This window comes from Monodon monoceros, unplaced genomic scaffold (assembly GCF_005190385.1).
Source record: "Monodon monoceros isolate NGI ecotype Baffin Bay Population unplaced genomic scaffold, NGI_Narwhal_1 Super_Scaffold_3, whole genome shotgun sequence".
NCBI lineage: Eukaryota > Metazoa > Chordata > Mammalia > Artiodactyla > Monodontidae > Monodon > Monodon monoceros.
In genome coordinates, this window is record NW_021703780.1 from 64,479,288 (window position 1) to 64,497,006 (window position 17,719).

The 17,719-nt window shown below is 52.1% G+C and overlaps 2 protein-coding genes across 3 annotated transcripts; one reads left to right on the forward strand and one right to left on the reverse strand.

Moving 5' to 3' along the window:
• Positions 1-315: 315 nt before the first annotated feature.
• Positions 316-8,891, reverse strand: CDHR4 (cadherin related family member 4). The gene is made up of 20 exons (XM_029241685.1): positions 8,798-8,891; positions 7,462-7,541; positions 6,925-7,109; positions 6,639-6,801; positions 6,478-6,560; positions 5,861-5,971; positions 5,119-5,222; positions 4,788-4,924; positions 4,323-4,506; positions 4,073-4,226; positions 3,733-3,826; positions 3,254-3,457; positions 3,034-3,173; positions 2,651-2,801; positions 2,350-2,570; positions 1,966-2,108; positions 1,408-1,464; positions 1,219-1,306; positions 962-989; positions 316-458 (listed from the first exon to the last, which is right to left on the reverse strand). The coding sequence occupies exons 2-20, from the start codon at positions 7,508-7,510 to the stop codon at positions 403-405; spliced, it is 2,352 nt and encodes a 783-aa protein (XP_029097518.1). The 5' UTR covers positions 7,511-7,541; positions 8,798-8,891; the 3' UTR covers positions 316-402.
• Positions 8,892-15,854: 6,963 nt separating this feature from the next.
• INKA1 (inka box actin regulator 1) lies at positions 15,855-17,631 on the forward strand. Of its 2 annotated transcripts, none has more exons than XM_029244135.1 (2): positions 15,855-16,041; positions 16,790-17,631. In XM_029244135.1, exons 1-2 carry the CDS (start codon positions 15,991-15,993, stop codon positions 17,588-17,590), a joined length of 852 nt encoding a protein of 283 aa, XP_029099968.1. In that variant the 5' UTR covers positions 15,855-15,990; the 3' UTR covers positions 17,591-17,631. The 2 variants fall into 2 exon arrangements, with proteins under 2 accessions (XP_029099968.1, XP_029099969.1); XM_029244136.1 differs by having other exon boundaries at positions 15,874-16,041; positions 16,839-17,631.
• The last annotated feature ends 88 nt before the right edge of the window (positions 17,632-17,719 follow it).

The window sequence follows — 17,719 nt, forward strand, 5'->3', positions numbered from 1 at the left end:
GTTGGTGGGGCTCTCAAACGAACAATGCCCTCCTTTCAGTGGGAAAAGGAAGCTCTTGGGCCCTTCCCATCTGCCAGAGCAGGTGTCCTCTGAGGGGACAGGCCAACTGGAGGCCCCCTCAGTCCCCCTCAGTCACTGGCAAGGATAACAGCTTCTTACATTTCAGAGCATTGTACAATGCCTTCTTAAAAGAAAAATAACCTTACTACTCCCTACAATGTTCCCACAAGACAGGGCATTCTCCAAGTGAGAACAAGGAAGCACAGATCTCAGAGCTTCTCCCACATGTAAGTTACAAGGCTAGGACTCTTCTCTTTGTAATTTTGTTTATTATTGAATCAACTTGAAAACACATAATCATGTGAAGAAGAAATTCCACAAATATGATGCAGCTTCTTGGCCTCAGAGCCAGCGCCGGGCTCCTGTGTGCGTGTTGAACAGGTAATCTCTGCCTGTACCTGAGCTCAGATGGTCAGGGGAGAGGGAGGGTACTGCTGGCTTCAGCAGAACTACCTCCATCCCCTAAGGACAGGGAAAGGTATTCCAGGACCCTTGGTGTGACCCCCTCCCTTCTGCTTGATCCAGCTTGTCCCCTCCCTCCTTTCTCAGCACATCCTTTGAGGTCTGGCTCAAATGCACAGGAAGCATCCATGATTCCCCAAAACTGGACACCAGCTCCCCTAAGCCCAGTGCCAGATTACTCTGCTATAATTCACGGTGACAGTGGAGCATTTGGGGGCCTCTTCCCTCACCACCTTTCCCCCTTTACCCCATGGGCAGGAACCAGATCATGTTCGCCAGGTGTTTGGCAAACACTGGCTGAGGGGTGAGTGGGGGTGAGAAGAGACCCCATTCAGGGAAACAGTAGATAGGATGCCTGGTGGGAGGCAGAGATATTGAAATGGGGTATGGAAAGAAAGTGGGCCCAAGTAGAGAATGGTTTGGAAAGAGGGGGACTCACGGGGGTCCTGTGCTCTGCCATCAAAATACTGCTGAGGTGAAGAATGAGAGGGTGCAATGAGTTGAACCCTGCCCATGGGGAGCAGGTGGAGGCCTGCCCCCAGGAGGGTCAGGAGCCCACCTGCCTCCTCCATGCTGATGGTGCTGGTATGGGCCCTCCCACAGGAACAGCCATCCATGGGAAAAGGGGCGGGCTTGGCAGGGGAGCACTCTGCAGCAGCCTCAGTGCCCACTGCACAGGATGGTAGGTTGACATACCAGGCTCATGACACTGCTGGGTGCCTGGGGTGTCTCCATCCTCGGTGCCTCCATGAACCCCTCAACGGACCCCTCAGTTCCCTGGATACTGGGGCAAAGTAGGAGCTGGAGTACAGGATAGGGCTCTGGGCCCCAGCATGAGTTTAAGAGATGGACTTCCAGGCATAGAGGTATGCAAAGGAGGCTTACCTGTTCAGCAGTAGAGCCTGGGTTGGTTTGCTTGGTACCTGTAGCACCTGGGCCAACCTAAAATGCCAGGAGGAGGGACCAAGCAGTGAGAGCAGCAGACCTGCTGGCTCCAGAAACCAGCACCATTCATCTGCCCCTTTTATTGGGGATAGCCTATGTCTGTATGCAGTGCCCACATTTTTACTCCCACCTACCCCTGGGTTCAGTCCTGTACTCACAAGAAACTCAGAGTCTAAGGGGAAGGTCAGGTTTCAAATGGAGGGCAGGGGTCAGAAATAGGGATAAATGCCCAATGCATGACAGACTCAGATTCTAAAGCCCTGGGCCTCATCTCCTTCCAGGACTGGGTTCTGCCAGCGATGGAGACAACTTTCTCCCAGTGTATCTCTGCCTCTAACCTGATGACCACTGGAAGGAGAGCAGTCCTGAATATCAGTTTGTCTGCTCATCAACTTGGGCAATCTTGGGTAAAACCAGCTATCACAGATGCGATCCATCTGCGATCCAGCCCCCCAGTGGGCTGGGGGGAGGCAGTCAGTACAGGGATAGCAACCCTACCCCCACAGGAGCCTGCTGAGGAGCCAGCCCAGAGCCAAGAGGAGAAGGGCACTGGTCACTGTCAGCACCACCACAAACCAGGGCTCCGGCTGCCAGAAAGCCTCCGTGTCTGTCACAAGCAGAGGTGTCATCATTGAAGTCACCTGAAATGGGGCCACAGCTTCACCACTGCCCTGCCAAAATGCCCTGATCATCCAGCCTTCAAAGCCCTCCAAGGGCTGGGCCACCCCACACCCCAGATTTCTCTTCTGTATTGCCAGGCTCTTTGCACTCAGCAGTTCCCTCTGAAATGCCTTCCCCCATCGTTCCACCTGGAAAACTAGGTCCCTGCATCCTCCAAGATCCTTTCTTCCCACCCACCAAGGGCCTGAGGACCCCCCTCACTGTGGCTCTGTGGGTGCTGGTGGCCACTGTGCTGGCCCTCCAGGGAACTAGATGCACAATGACAGTGGCTGTGGTGCTGAGGTGGGGGGTGGAGGGACCTGCATCGGCCACACGGATCAATAGCTCATAAGTATGGGGCTGCTCTGGCCAGGAGGGCCCCAACGTGAGGTCGTTGAGCACCAGGACAGCTCCTTGCAGGCTGAATAGGCTCCAACTATTCCCTGAAAACAGAGTGGCAGAAGAAGGGGACCATTGCTGGCCTGCCTCTCCCCCACAGCCCAGTGGTCCCCTTGGCCCTCACCTCCCACAATGCTGTAGGAGAAAGCCAGGCGCTGTGGCTCTTGGGGCGCCCGACATGACACCCTGGTCACCTCCATGCTGCGGCCCAGGTGAGTGTGGATGGTGAGCTCCTGAAATGGGGGCTCACACTCGGGGGCATGGTCGTTCACATCCTGCAAGCAGGTAGTCAGATCACCCACTCCCAAACCCCCAGGCCAGCCCCTCAGCCTCCTCCCACCACAGCCAGAACCTTGGTATCAGGCAACAGGTTCCAAAGCTTTCCACAGTGAGACCCCACCCCTCTCCAGCCAACCAGTGGAGGAACCTGAGACAGTGCAAAAGCAGAAGGCCAGAGGGAGATATGAACTCTTTCCAATTCTTTCCAAGGCTTCGGGGCTCAATTACCTCCACCTCAATGGTAATTGTGCAAGAGCCTGAGCGGTGGCAGGTGGGGTCCTGGTCTTGGCTATGGTCAGTCAGCAGGACAGTGAGCCTGTGGAACTTCTGCAGCTCATAGTCCAAAGGCCCCAGGAGGCGAACCTCCCCTAGAAGGGGTGGCCACTGCCTCAGCTTGCAGAGTCAACTCTGGCTTCGCCCCTCCATCCCAGCCCTGGGGTGGGAGTACCGCTGAGACGGTCCACAGCAAAAGTGGCAGACCCGCCAGGGATGGAGTACTCAATGCTGTCGTGCGGGTAATCCATGTCCTTGCCCACCACAGAGCCCAGAAGAGCGTGGGGCCCTGCATCCTCACGAACCCGGAATGTGCGTGGGACACAGGCTGGGGAGAACTCGTTGACAGGTGTCACCATCACCAGTACTGGCACCTCAGCTGGAAGCCGTTTGGCAGTCAGGGAGCTGGCCTGGGTTGCCCAGCCCTGCCCTGGCGGCTTAAGGAGGTAGAGGCTCTGGAAGGAGGAAGGACAATAGCCCTCCCCTGCCAAGGGGTCTCAGCGAGGAGAAATGTGCCTCTGCCAGGGGTCTTTGGTGGAGACAACCCTGCCCTATTGGTTTCTGAGGGAGGAGAGATGACCCCATCCTGAGAATAGGAAGAAGGGTATAGAAGAACCCGGTCCTGAATGTCCAGGCCTGGGCATGGTCACTCACTGGTCATCAGAGGCTGACCACCATCAAGCACCAGAATGGAAGCTGCATGATGAAAGCAGGTGCCAGGAGTGTCACAGTCCAGTGTGGCATTCACCTAGTCAGAGGGGCCAGAGGGTGATGCCCAGCCAAGGCCTGGGAGAGCCTTGAGCCACACTGGGCTGCCTCAGGCCAGGTTACTCACAGATAGCCTACCCTGACCCTCCGTTTTCCAGACTGTAAAACAGGTTGGCTCCACCACCATCTCCTTCACCCTCATGGTCTCGGCTCCCGCAGACCATTGGCCCACCCCCCTTCCTGTTCAAGCACTCTGCACATGGGTCTGGGATCGGGGACTGGGCACCTCCAGGACTCTGTCTTGAAGGCAGAGGCTGGCTGCGCCAGCAGGGCTGTGGAACAGTAGCTGGTAGTCCAGGGTGGAGCCAGGAGAGTCCGGGTCAGTGCAAGTGAAGGTATTCAGCACGGTGCCCACAGGCGTGGTCTCGGGGATTTGAGTCCTGGGAGCAGAGGGCAGGGCGGCAGGGCGGGAGCTGGGGCTGGGCGGCGAACCATGGCTCTACCCAATAGCCAAGGTAAGGCTCCCATATACTCACGCCAGCAGCGCTGGTGTGCAGCGCGGGGGCCAGCGGTTGACCGACTGCACGTCCACCTTGAAATCAAGCTCGGCGCTGGCCCACGGCCGGAGACGCTCAAAGGCCTTCACCCGCAGCCTAGTGACCGCGGCGTCTGGGGCTTGCGCCAGCTCCAGGGGCGACGTTGTCCGGACCACTCCGTCGACTGGGCGGGTTGGGAGGGCGGGGGACGCAGAGTTCGGCCCCGCCCCCAGCTCAGTCCAGTTCCCACCCTCCCACGGATCCGCTGGCGGGGGAGGGCGCAGAGACTGACCACTTGGCCGCCTCCTCCAAGGCTCGCTTCTAACTTCGGGCCCCCAAACGCGACCTCGCCCCAGTTTCTGCCTCGGCACCAGGCTCGTTTACTCAAGAGAGCGATGAGGTAGTGCGGGTCGCTTCTAGACCAGCCGCAGAGGCATCCCCTTACCCGCCCTCCGTGCCCCTCACCGCGTCCGATGGAGAAGAGCCGGCAGGGCACTGGGGAGAGGATCTCGTAGCGCACATCGAAGCCCCGGGCCTGGACCTGAACCACCTTACTTCCGGGGACCAGGTTCTCCGGGATGGTGATATTCTGGGCTTGCTGCCTGGACCAAAATGGGGGCACTGGCTCCTACTTTCTCCCGCCACCCCGGCGGGGTCTACGGACCCCTCCCCTGGGTCTTCCCTGGTACAGGAGCCAGCTGGGGATGCTCAAGCAGCCCCACACCTTAACCCTACTCCTAATTCCCTGGGGCTAGGTCCTGCCTTCCCCACTGTTCCCAGGGTAGGGGAACCTTACAGGAAGGAGACCTGGCTGGAGGGAGCAGGCAAAACTTTCACTGTCAGCATCCCACAGCAGCTTCGGCCTTGTCCAAAGTTCACCAGGATCTGAAGCTGGAAGACCTGCGGTGCACACAAAACAAGAAGGGAACCACGGTGTGTGTCTACCTGTATAGCTGTGCCCAGTCGTCCCTTCAAATAGGCAGCGCCACCTCAGGACCTCCGCAAGGAACCCCGACACTCACTCCTCCCTATGACCTGTCACTCTGCTGACAGATATTCCTTTGTGTCTCACTCTTCTGGGTCATAAGTCCTTCTCTTAGGATGCATACAGCCCCCAAAAGAGTAATATATGAATCATTCACAATGTGAATTATCATCTTAGAGTTGCTAAGAGTCAGTCAATAAGACGTGGAAGTTTTAAAGAAGGAACTTCTCTAACCTCCTCCAGACTACACTAGGCACTGTACCAAGAGCTTTCACTTCCTGTGTGACTGCTCAGAACTTTCTCCTTTCTATAAGGGGCACCATGGGCTCCTGGAGCCAGGGATCCCTCTTCTTTCTAGAACTCCAGAGCCCAGCACAGAACCACGCCAAGGTGGGAGTACAGCCAGCATGGGGCAGCAGGTACAGGTATGGGCTATGTCTGGAGAAGGCAGCATGATTGAGGAGGTCAGGAACAAACAAACTTCCAGGAGGTAGTGGCTCTGCCCATTTTATGCCCAATTCATGGATATCTCCAGGTCCCAAGTCATGCTCACCTTTTGAGCCTGGCCTCTGAGGCCCTGGGATGGCGCCTGCAGCCAACCCTGCCCATTGATAGAGAAAGGTCCAGGGAAGTATGGCGGATCCTGGGCACTGGTGATGCTTATCTGACAGGACAGAGATGCTGGAGGCCCCTTCCCCAACCCTCAGTGCCCCAAGCATCCCTGTCAAAGTCCCCCAACAACCCAGCAGGTACCTGCCCACTCTCAACTCTCCCATACCCTGCCACTGCCACTCTAGCCTGGGCTCCCCCGGGCCCTGATCCGCAATCCTCTCTGCTTTTAAACTAATTATTTTGTTTTTAATCTAGATTTCTTTTGGAAATCTGATACAGAAATTTCATGATACAGAAATTTCATGAAGAATTCAGAAGAATTTAAAGAAGAACTCAGCCCCTGAGATGTCCCTATGGGAACAGCCATAGTCATTGGGGGTGGGCAGCCCTCAGTGGCTCTCTCCAAAAACATGCATCATTGCTGAGGCTCAGCTGTAGACTAAAGAATCCTTCTGCAGGCTATGCTTGGCCAGGCAGGGGCTGGGCTTGGTCTCCGCATCTCCCCCCGACCCTCCATCCTACCCCCCACCACCACCACTGCCCATGTGCAGGGCTCACCTGGGCTCCCTGGCCTGGGAGCAGCAGAGTGTACAGCCGGGCCCCAGGTTTGACAGTTTCTGGCACCTGAATGATTTCCCCAGCTGGCCAGAGGGGAAGTCATGGGGGGTTCTGTTCAGGTCATGCCTGCCCACACCCCCTGCCTGCTGTCCCTGCCTCACCTGGGCTGGCAAATCGACCAGCACACTGGATATGGCCAGGGTCCCGCTGCACATCCACAGAGAGTGGCCCCTCCATCACATGGTTGCCACATGTGAACCGCAGCTGCAGTTCATAGTGGTTCACTGTCAGGGCATCCAGCCGGGCCGAGCTGCTCAAGGTCATCTGTGGCAGGAGGCAGTGCCATGTGGGGCCTAGGATCTCCATCCCCCTATGCCACCTCTGGCTTTGTGAATTTAGGGTCTGTCCTTGTTCCCCCATGGTCCCCAGTTGTGCCCATGACCCTACCTTGCCCACATAGATCCCCTGCCATCTAGTTAGGCTAGGCGGGTTGAAGAAGGTGGTGGGTGGCTGCACATGGAGCAACTCCAGGGTGGGTGTGTGTGAAGAGCAGTTGAAGGAGAAAGACTGAAGGATGGTGCCAGGTCCCTGGCTCTCAGAGACATTTATGAACCAGGGCAGGGAGTGGAGGTCTGTGAGGAAGAGATGATTCAGGCTGGAGGGCCCCATTCTCATGGAACCATATACACAGTCAGAGTCCCTCCTTTCTGCCTTAGGGCCTGGCCACATCCTGGAAACAAGCAGCCAAAGTCCTTCTTTGTCCCCCACATCCAACCATGGGTCAGCTCATTTCACAGACTGCGAGTGAGAACTTGGTCGACGAAGCAGCCAAGAGAAGGAATGAGGGTCGGGGATACAGATCTTTGCCATTTCCTGGCTCCCCCCACCCCCTGTCCTCCATGGTAGCTTATCTGAGAGGGATCAAGACTCCACTGTGGAGTCAGGGGGTGAGAACTGGAGTTCCCCCACCCACCAGCTCCTCACCAGAGACAACCAGAGCAAGAAGAAGCACCAGGGTCCTGAGCAGCACCATAGTGGCCTGAAGATACAGACAGCAGAGGAGACTACAGAAAGCCAGAAGTGTTTGTCAGGCCCACCCCGTTGCCAGGTCAGTTGCTCAAACAAAGCTGGGCCTCCAACATTCTAGCCCTGCCCATCCCTAGTGACTGAGCTCTAGACTCTACAGCCATCAAGAGGCCTGGAAAACTGCATTTTTTTCACTGCTCCCAATGAATTCCCCTATTTATTACTAGAATTCAAAGGAGATGTGAGGGGAGAAGGATCAAGCTTCAGATAGGGAAACTGAGGCTCAAGGAAATCTTGGTCATGCAGTCCTTGGAGAGAGAGCAAGCACAGAACCCAGGAAAACTGGGCCCAGGACCTGCTACCCCACAGAGTCTGAACTCCAGCTGCCCACTCCCATTAGAACATTATCTGCCTAGGGACTTCCCTGGTCGTGCAGCAGTTAAGAATCCACCTGACAATGCAGGAGACACGGGTTCGATCCCTGGTCTGGGAAGATCCCACATGCCACGGAGCAACTAAGCCCGTGCACCACAACTACTGAGCCTGCACTCTAGAGCCCATGAGCCACACCTACTGAGCCTGCGTGCCACAACTACTGAAGCCCATGCGCCTAGAGCCCATGCTCCACAACAAGAGAAGCCACCGCAAAGCCTGTGCACTGCAACAAAGAGTAGCCCCCGCTCACCGCAGCAATGAAGACCCAACACAGCCAAACGAAGAAAAGAAAAAAAAAGAAAGAACATTATCTGCCTATAAAATCTGAGCCCAACCATCAACAAAATCTCTCAAAACCTGTGTACATTAAACAAACAAAAGGTATCCTTGGTGACAGAAATAAAAATGGTGGTTACTTTTAGGGGTATCAATTGGAGGGGGCAAAAAGTGGCTTCCTGGAGTGGCTGGTGATATTCTATATCTTGATCTGGGTGACAGTTGCACAGGTGTCTACAGATTTTAACATTTATAGTGCTGTACCTTTGAGAGTTGTCTGTTCATTTTATTTACATTATATGTCAATGTTTAAAAGGTTGTCTACACATGCCCTCTCCAGTTCTTCACCTCTCACTCTCTTTTCTACCCACTACAGTTGAGCTTGTCCCTCTCTCCATAAAAATGCCCTTGTTGGGGTCCTCAGAGACCTTCAAACTGCAGTTTATTCTCTACTCTCACCACCTCGGCAGCATTTGATGCTGGCTCCCCTTGGCTCCTAAGTGCCCACACTCTCTCAGCTTCCTCCCACCTCTCTGGCTGCTCCTGCTCAGTTCCTTTGCTGGTTCTGCTTCATCGTCCCTACCTCCACCCAGTGGAGTGTTCCAGGGCTCAGTCCTGACTGCTGCCATCCTCTGTCCACCTTCCGCCTCACATCCAGGCACATGGCCTTAAACACCATCCACTCAGATTGGTTCAAGATGGCGGAGTTGAAGGACGTGCACTCACTCCCTCTTGTGAGAGCATCAGAATCACAATTAGCTGCTGAACAGTCATCAACAGGAAGACACTGGAACTCACCAAAAAAGATACCCCACATCCAAAGACAAAGGAGAAGCCACAGTGAGATGGTACGAGGGGCGCAATCACAACAAAATCAAATCCCATAACTTTGGGGTGGGTGACTCACAAATGGAAGAACACTTATACCACAGGAGTCCGCCCACTGGAGTGAAGGTTCTGAGCCCCACGTCCGGCTTCCCAACCTGGGGTTCCGGCAACAGGAGGAGGAATTCCTAGAGAATCAGACTTTGAAGGCTAGAGGGATTTGATTGCAGGACTTCGGCAGGACTGGGGGAAACAGAGACTCCACTCTTGGAGGGCACACACAAAGTAGTATGAGCATCGGGACCCAGGGGAAGGAGCAGTGACCCCATAGGAGACTGAACCAGACCTACCTGCTAGTGTTGGAGGGTCTCCTGCAGAGGCAGGGGGTGGCTGTGGCTCACCATGGGGACAAGGACACTGTCAGAAGAAGTTCTGGGAAGTACTCCTTGGTATAAGCCCTCCCAGAGCCTGACATTAGCCCCACCAAAGAGCCAGGTAGGCTCCAGTGCTGGGTCACCTCAGACCAAACAACCAATAGGGAGGGAACCCAGCCCAACCTATCAGCAGACAAGCAGATTAAAGTTTCACTGAGCTCTACTCAGCAGAGCAACACCCAGCTCTACCCACCACTAGTCCCTCCCATCAGGAAGCTTGCACAAGCCTCTTAGATAGCCTCATCCACCAGAGGGCAGACAGCAGAAGCAAGAAGAGCTACAATTCTGCATCCTGTGGAAGGAAAACCACATTCACAGAAAAATAGACAAAATGAAAAGGCAGAGGACTTTGTACCAGATGAAGGAACAAGATAAAACCCCAGAAAAACAACTAAATGAAGTGGAGATAGGCAACCTTCCAGAAAAAGAATTCAGAATAATGATAGTGAAGATGATCCAGGACCTCGGAAAAAGAATGGAGGCAAAGATGGAGAAAATGCAGGAAATGTTTAACAAAGACCTAGAAGAATTAAAGAACAAACACCTAGAAGAATTAAAGAACAAAAACAAACAGAGATGAACAATACAATAACTGAAATGAAAAATACACTAAAAGGAATCAATAGCAGAATAACTGAGGCAGAAGAACGGATAAGTGACCTGGAAGACAGAATGGTGGAACTCACTGCTGCGGAACAGAATAAAGAAAAAAGAATGAGAAGAAATGAAGACAGCCTAAGGGACTTCTGCGACAACATTAAATGCAACAACATTCGCATTATAGGGGTCCCAGAAGGAGAAGAGACAGAGAAAGGACCAGAGAAAATATTTGAAGAGATTACAGCCGAAAACTTCCCTAACGTGGGACAGGAAATAGCAACCCACGTCCAGGAAGCTCAGAGAGTCCCAGGCAGGATAAACCCAAGGAGAAACACGCCGAGACACATAGTAATCAAATTGATAAAAATTAAAGACAAAGAAAAATTATTGAAAGCAGCAAGGGGAAAATGACAATAACATACAAGGGAACTCCCATAAGGTTAACAGCTGATTTCTCAGCAGAAACTCTACAAGCCAGAAGGGAGTGGCATGATATACTTAAAGTGATGAAAGGGAAGAAGCTACAACCAAGATCACTCTGCCCGGCAAGGATCTCATTCAGATTCGATGGAGAAATCAAAAGCTTTACAGACAAGCAAAAACTAAGAGAATTCAGCACCACCAAACCAGCTCTACAACAAATGCTAAAGGAACTTCTCTTAGTGGGAAACACAAGAGAAGAAAAAGACCTACAAAAACAAACCCAAAACAACTAAGAAAATGGTAATAGGAACATACATATCGATAATTACCTTAAACGTGAATGGATTAAATGCTCCAACCAAAAGACACAGGCTTCCTGAATGGATACAAAAACAAGACCCATATATATGCTGTCTGCAAGAGACCCACTTCAGACCTAGGGACAGATACAGACTGAAAGTGAGGGGATGGAAAAAGATATTCCATGCAAATGGAAATCAAAAGAGAGCTGGAGTAGCAGTACTCATATCAGATAAAATAGACTTTAAAATAAAGAATGTTTCGGGCTTTATAATTTCGGTGAAATTATAAAGATCAGAGCAGAAATAAATGAAATAGGAACAAAGAAAACAATAGCAAAGATCAATAAAACTAAAAGCTGGTTGTTTGAGAAGATAAACAAAATTGATAAACCTTTAGCCAGACTCATCAAGAAAAAGAGGGAGAGGACTCAAATCAATAAAATGAAAAATGAAAAAAGAGGGGCTTCCGTGGTGGCACAGTGGTTGAGAGTCCGCCTGCTGATGCAGGGGACATGGGTTCGTGACCCAGTCTGGGAAGATCTCACATGCCGCGGAGCGGCTGGGCCCGTGAGCCATGGCCGCTGAGCCTGCGCATCTGGAGCCTGTGCTCCGCAACGGGAGAGGCCGCAACAGTGAGAGGCCCACGTACCACAAAAAAAAAAAAAAAAAGCAAAAATGAAAAAGGAGAAGTCACAACGGACACTACAGAAATACAAAGCATCCTAAGAGACTACTACAAGCAACTCTATGCCAATAAAATGGACAACCTGGAAGAAATGGACAAATTCTTAGAAAGGTATAACCTTCCAAGACTGAACCAGGAAGAAATAGAAAATATGAACAGACAAATCACAAGTAATGAAATTGAAACTGTGATTAAAAATCTTCCAACAAACAAAAGTCCAGGACCAGATGGCTTCACAGGTGAATTCTATCAAACATTTAAAGAGCCAACACCCATCCTTCTCAAACTCTTACAAAAAATTGCAGAGGAAGGAACACTCCCAAACTCATTCTACAAGGCCACCATCACCCTGATACCCAAACCAGACAAAGATACTACAAAAAAAGAAAATTATAGACCAATATCACTGATGAATATAGATGCAAAGATCCTCAACAAAATACTAGCAAACAGAATCCAACAACACATTAAAAGGATCATACACCATGATCAAGTGGGATTTATCCCAGGGATGCAAGCGTTCTTCAATATATGCAAATCAATCAATGTGATACACCATATTAACAAACTGAAGGAGAAAAACCATATGATCATCTCAATAGATGCAGAAAAACCTTTTGACAAAATTCAACACCCATTTATGATAAAAACTCTCCAGAAAGTGGGCATAGAGGGAACGTACCTCAACATAATAAAGGCCATATACGACAGACCCACAGCAAACATCATTCTCAATGGTGAAAAACTGAAAGCATTTCCTCTAAGATCAGGAACAAGACAAGGATGTCCACTCACACCACTATTATTCAACATAGTTTTGGAAGTCCTAGCCATGGCAATCAGAGAAGAAAAAGAAATAAAAGGAATACAAATTGGAAAAGAAGAAGTAAAACTGTCACTGTTTGCAGATGACATGATACTATACATAGAGAATCCTAAAGATGCCACCAGAAAACTGATCGGTGAATCAGCTGATCAACGAATTTGGTAAAGTTGCAGGATACAAAATTAATGCACAGAGATCTCTTGCATTCCTATACACTAACAATGAAAGATCAGAAAGAGAAATTAAGGAAACAATCCCATTCACCACTGCAACAAAAAGAATAAAATACCTAGGAATAAACCTACCTAAGGAGGTAAAATCCTGTACTCAGAAAACTATAAGACACTGTTGAAAGAAATCAAAGATGACACAAACAGATGGGGAGATATACCATGTTCTTGGATTGGAAGAATCAATGTTGTGAAAATGACTATACTACTCAAAGCAATCTACAGATTCAATGCAATCCCTATCAAATTACCAGTGGCATTTTTTACAGAACTAGAACAAAAAAATCTTAAAATTTGTATGGAGACACAAAAGACCCCGAATAGCCAAAGCAGTCTTGAGGGAAAAAAATGGAGCTGGAGGAATCAGACTCCCTGACTTCAGACTACACTACAAACCTACAGTAATCAAGACAATATGGTACTGGCACAAAAACAGAAATATAGATCAATGGAACAGGATAGAAAGCCCAGACATAAACCGATGCACCTATGGTCAACTAATCTATGACAAAAGAGGCAAGGGTATACAATGGAGAAAAGACAATCACTTTAATAAGTGATGCTGGGAAAACTGGACAGCTACATGTAAAAGAATGAAATTAGAACACTCCCTAACACCATACACAAAAATAAACTCAAAATGGATTAGAGACATAAATATAAGACTGGACACTATAAAACTCTTAGAGGAAAACATAGGAAGAACACTCTTTGACATAAATCACAGCAAGATCTTTTTTCATCCACCTCCTAGAGTAATGGAAATACAAACAAAAATAAACAAATGGGACCTAATGAAACTTCAAAGCTTTTGGAAAGCAAAGGAAACCACAAACAAGACGAAAAGACAACCCTCAGAATGGGAGAAAATACTTGCAAACGAATCAATGGACAAAGGATTAATCTCCAAAATGTATAAACAGCTCATGCAGCTCAATATTAAAAAAACAAACAACCCAATCAAAATATGGGCAGAAGACCTAAATAGACATTTCTCCAAAGAAGACATACAGATGGCCAAGAAGCACATGAAAAGCTGCTCAACATCACTAATTATTAGAGAAATGCAAATCAAAACTACAATGAGGTATCAGCTCACACCAGTTAGAATGGGCATCATCAGAAAATCTACAAACAACAAATGCTGGAGAGGGTGTGGAGAAAAGGGAACCCTCTTGCACTGTTGGTGGGAATGTAAATTGATTCAGCCACTATGGAGAACAGTATGGAGGTTCCTTAAAAAACTAAAAATAGAATTACCATATGACCCAGCAATCCCAGTACTGGGCATATACCCAGAGAAAACCATAATTCAAAAAGACACATGCACCCCTATGTTCATTGCAGCACCATTTACAATAGCCAGGTCATGGAAGCAACCTAAATGCCCATCGACAGATGAATGGATAAAGATGACGTGGTACATACATACAATGGAATACTACTCAGCCATAAAAAGAAATGAATTTGGGTCATTTGTAGAGACATGGATGGATCTAGAGACTCTCATACAGAGTGAAGTAAGTCAGAAAGAGAAAAACAAATATCGTATATTAACACATATATGGGGAACCTAGAAAAACGGTACAGATGAACCAGTTTGCGGGGCAGAAATGGAGACACAGAGGTAGAGAACAAACATATGGACACCAAGGGGGGAAAGTGGTGGGGTGGGGGTGGGGGGATGGGATGAATTGGGAAATTGGAATTGATATATATACACTAATATGTATAAAGTAGATAACTAATAAGAACCTGCTGTATAAAAAAATAAATAAAATTCAAAAATTCAAAAAATATATAAGTGAAAATAAAAACAAAAGCATTGCTTACTTAATGACTTCTCTTTTGGAAAAAAAAAAAAAATACCATCCACTCACTTTGCCTCCCAGATCCAAAGCTTCAGTCCTGATCTCTCTCCCAGGCAGCAGAGTCACACACCCAGTGGCTGACCCCACATCTCCTCTTGGATGCCTAACAGGCATCTTAAGGGTCACATGTCCACAAATGATCATTTGATTTTCGTCTCCAAGCCCACTCTTCTCCAGTCTTGCTTGGATTGATTCATGGCCATTCCATCCAATCAGTTGTTCAGGCCAGAAATCTAGGAGTCATGCTTCATGCTTCTCTTTCTCTTCCCATACTCATGCATCAGCAAGGCTTGATTTTTAACTCCAAAACATTCCCCCAAGGGACCCCTTTCTTTGCAGCCCAGGTGATGCTCAAAAGCCCCCATTGCTCCCCATCACACCAAGAACAAAACCCCTTATTCCTTTCTAAGACTGCTAGGAGCCTGGTTTTGCTGACCTCTTCACTCCCCCAACTACCACCATCAGAGATATCTAGGTCTGCTTTATGTTATGTCCTGTCTAGCTCCTGTCCTCTCAGGGCCTGTAACTGGCTGATCCCACCACCTAGAATGCCCCTCTTCTTGATCTCCCCTTGATGGCTCATCCAGATCCCATACAGAATGCCACCTCCTCTGAGAGTCCCCTCTCCCAACCTGGCCCGTCGCCCTCATTCCCTGGTATTTTTCTGTCTACAGACTTGTCTAGTTTGTCTCCAGTTAGTCTGTGTCCTTGAACCTAGCCTCCGACTATGGAGCGGGCTCAGGTAAGGTGGGTCAGAGAGCCCCGCCGTAACCCCCTGTACTCAGCCCGCATGTGGTCTGGGGCAGAGGGGATGGGAGTGTCGCCGCGGGAATCGCAGCTAACCAGGTGCTGCCCACTAGAGGGCAGCCCTGCTTAGCTAGGCCGAGACGAGGGGCAGATAGGGCGGGGTCTGGGCCTTGGCCGAGGCTCCTCCCCGGTGCTGCAAAGAGGTTCGGCGTTCCCGGAGTCCTCTGAGGGGCCGGACCCCTCCCATGACTTCCAGGGACTGTCAAGGCCGGCTACAGGAGCGGATTCAGTGGGTCGAACCGCGAGTGGGCCACATCAGTGCCGAATCCGACGATTGGGGGCGCTCTGCCCGCTCAAGGGCGCAGCCGGGGAACCCGCGCGGGAGGGACCACAACTCTATCCTGGGAAAAATGGGGAAGCTGAGGCTACCGCAAGGCAGCGACTTGTCCTGGGTCATGCAGCGAACCCGGAGTCAGCTCAACGGCCCGGGTAGTCAGGGGCCGGACGCGGCCCAGCTTCCAGCTATAGTCCTGCCCCTCCCCCCAGAGCTGCTGTGGAGTTGGTAGTGGGTGTCCGGCTCACCCACCCGGCAGAGTCCGCGGGGCGGGGCCACATCAGCCCCGCCCCAGCCCCATTGGCTGCGGCGCTAGGGGCGGGGCCGGGGCTGCCAGATGTTGGGGCGGCAGCGACGGCGGGAGCTAGGGAGAGGGAGGAGCCGCGGAGCCAGGCGGAGGGTAAGGGCGCCGCTGGACGGCCCGCGGGGCCCTCTCCGCATCCCTCTGGCTGGAGTTCGAAGAGGAACTGGCAGGCCTGGCGGGGGCTCCGGAACGGGCATGCACAGTGCTCGGCTTGACAGTTTCCTGGGCCAGCTCCGCTGGGAACTGGTGAGGCTTGGGAGCGGGTGTGGCTTGTGAGGACGTGTGTGGGGTGCTCGGCTGCCTTCCTGCCCGAACGGCACTCGGGTGGGGGGCTCTCCCGAGTGCCCATCCAAGACAGGATGGGGGCGGGGCGACGCAGATGGCCCAGATGGCCCGCGTCGGGTTTCGGACGGTTGGAAGCTGTGCTGGGCATCAAGTAACAGCCGCCCAGCTGGCCGTGCTGCCGGCGCGGCGGAGGAAGTTGGTGGGAGAAACTTCTTGTGGGGCGGAGCAGGGGGCTGTGAGGGACTAAAGAGGTGTGGCGCTGCTGTGGATGCCCCCTATTCCAGGCTGGCCTGTACCTCTGTCCTCTATACCCCACCTGGCAGGTGCTCTATTCTTCTCTGAAAGACGCTGCGGGCTTTGGGGAGCTGAATCCCTCAAGAGTCACAGGATGCCCCCCCCCCAGCCCTGAGCAGGACTTATTTCCCAATGCAGGCCCGCAACCCTGCCTCCCGCCCTGGTGGCGGGTACCGACTTGCCCGGCGCTGCGTGCTGCAGCCTGCCGGACTGCCACCAGGTCGGCCGATGGGAGCCACACGAGCTTCGTGTGCCAGCGCCCCATGCCGGCCGGCCCTGTGCCCACTAGAGGCTTTGCTGCCTAGGCCTGCAGGCCAATCCAGCCCTCCTGGGCCTTCTGTTTTGGAATTGGCCTGACCAGGCAGACGGGTGACAAGCACTGCTCCTTCGACTTCTGCCCTCTCTTCTTCCACAGCTGTGTGGCCGGGACACAGACTCACCCCCAATGCCTGGCCCCCTTCCAGAACCCCCCAAACCTGGCCCAGGCATGCGGCTCAAGCACCGGCTCAGGGCCTCAGATGCCTTGGAAGAGGACTCAGCCTGTGGTGTGGAGGAAGAGGAGGAAGAAGCTGTGGTGACAGGAGACAGGGGTGCAGCCTTGGGAGGCCCCAGGGAGCATGCCCTAGACTGGGACTCTGGCTTCTCAGAGGTGTCAGGCAGCACATGGAGAGAGGAAGAGCTGCCTGTACTCCAGCATCCAGCACCCTCAGCATGGCCCCCCCGTAGACAGCGCCTCTCGGCCAGTGGCATCCCCCTGCCTGGCAGAGCTCCTGCGGCCAGTGTACCACCTGCCCACCGACCACGGCCCAAGTCCACCCCAGACGCCTGCCTGGAGCACTGGCAGGGGCTGGAAGCTGAGGACTGGACAGCAGCCCTACTTAGCAGAGGTCGTAGTCGCCAGCCCCTGGTGCTGGGAGACAACTGTTTTGCTGACTTGGTGCACAACTGGATGGAGCTGCCCGAGGCAGCAGGTGAGGGGGACAGTGGGGGTGGGCCCCGTGCCCGTGCTCGGCCCCCCCAGTTCCTGCTTGGCCTCTCTGAGCAGCTGCGGCGCCAGCTGGCCAGGGCACGCCGGGCTGCAGTGGCAGGAAAGCGACTGTCATGCCCACCTCGCCCGGAACCCGAACTGCCAGCAGATGTCTCACGCTTTGCAGCCCTCATGAGTTGCCGCAGTCGCCAGCCCATCATCTGCAATGATGTTGTCAGCTACCTCTGACCCTGCCCTCCAGCCTGGGACAATAAAGGCCTTTCTCTGCACTGTCCTGGTTCCATACCCCTGAGGCTCCAGGAGGCAGCCTCAGTCCTGCAAGGCACAACTCAGGCAGGCGAATCTAAAGAGCCTTTT

Bases quoted from the DNA above. Each gene is read 5' to 3' on its own strand.
- CDHR4 (XM_029241685.1), bottom strand. From the start codon at position 7,510: ATGGTGCTGCTCAGGACCCTGGTGCTTCTTCTTGCTCTGGTTGTCTCT. The intron at 3,827-4,072 runs GTGCCCAGTCCC...CCCTCTGACTAG, and splicing joins TTCAAGACAGAGTCCTGGAG to GTGAATGCCACACTGGACTG. The intron at 2,802-3,033 runs GTAATTGAGCCC...ACCTGCTTGCAG, and splicing joins CAATTACCATTGAGGTGGAG to GATGTGAACGACCATGCCCC.
- INKA1 (XM_029244135.1), top strand. From the start codon at position 15,991: ATGCACAGTGCTCGGCTTGACAGTTTCCTGGGCCAGCTCCGCTGGGAA. The intron at 16,042-16,789 runs GTGAGGCTTGGG...CTTCTTCCACAG, and splicing joins GCCAGCTCCGCTGGGAACTG to CTGTGTGGCCGGGACACAGA.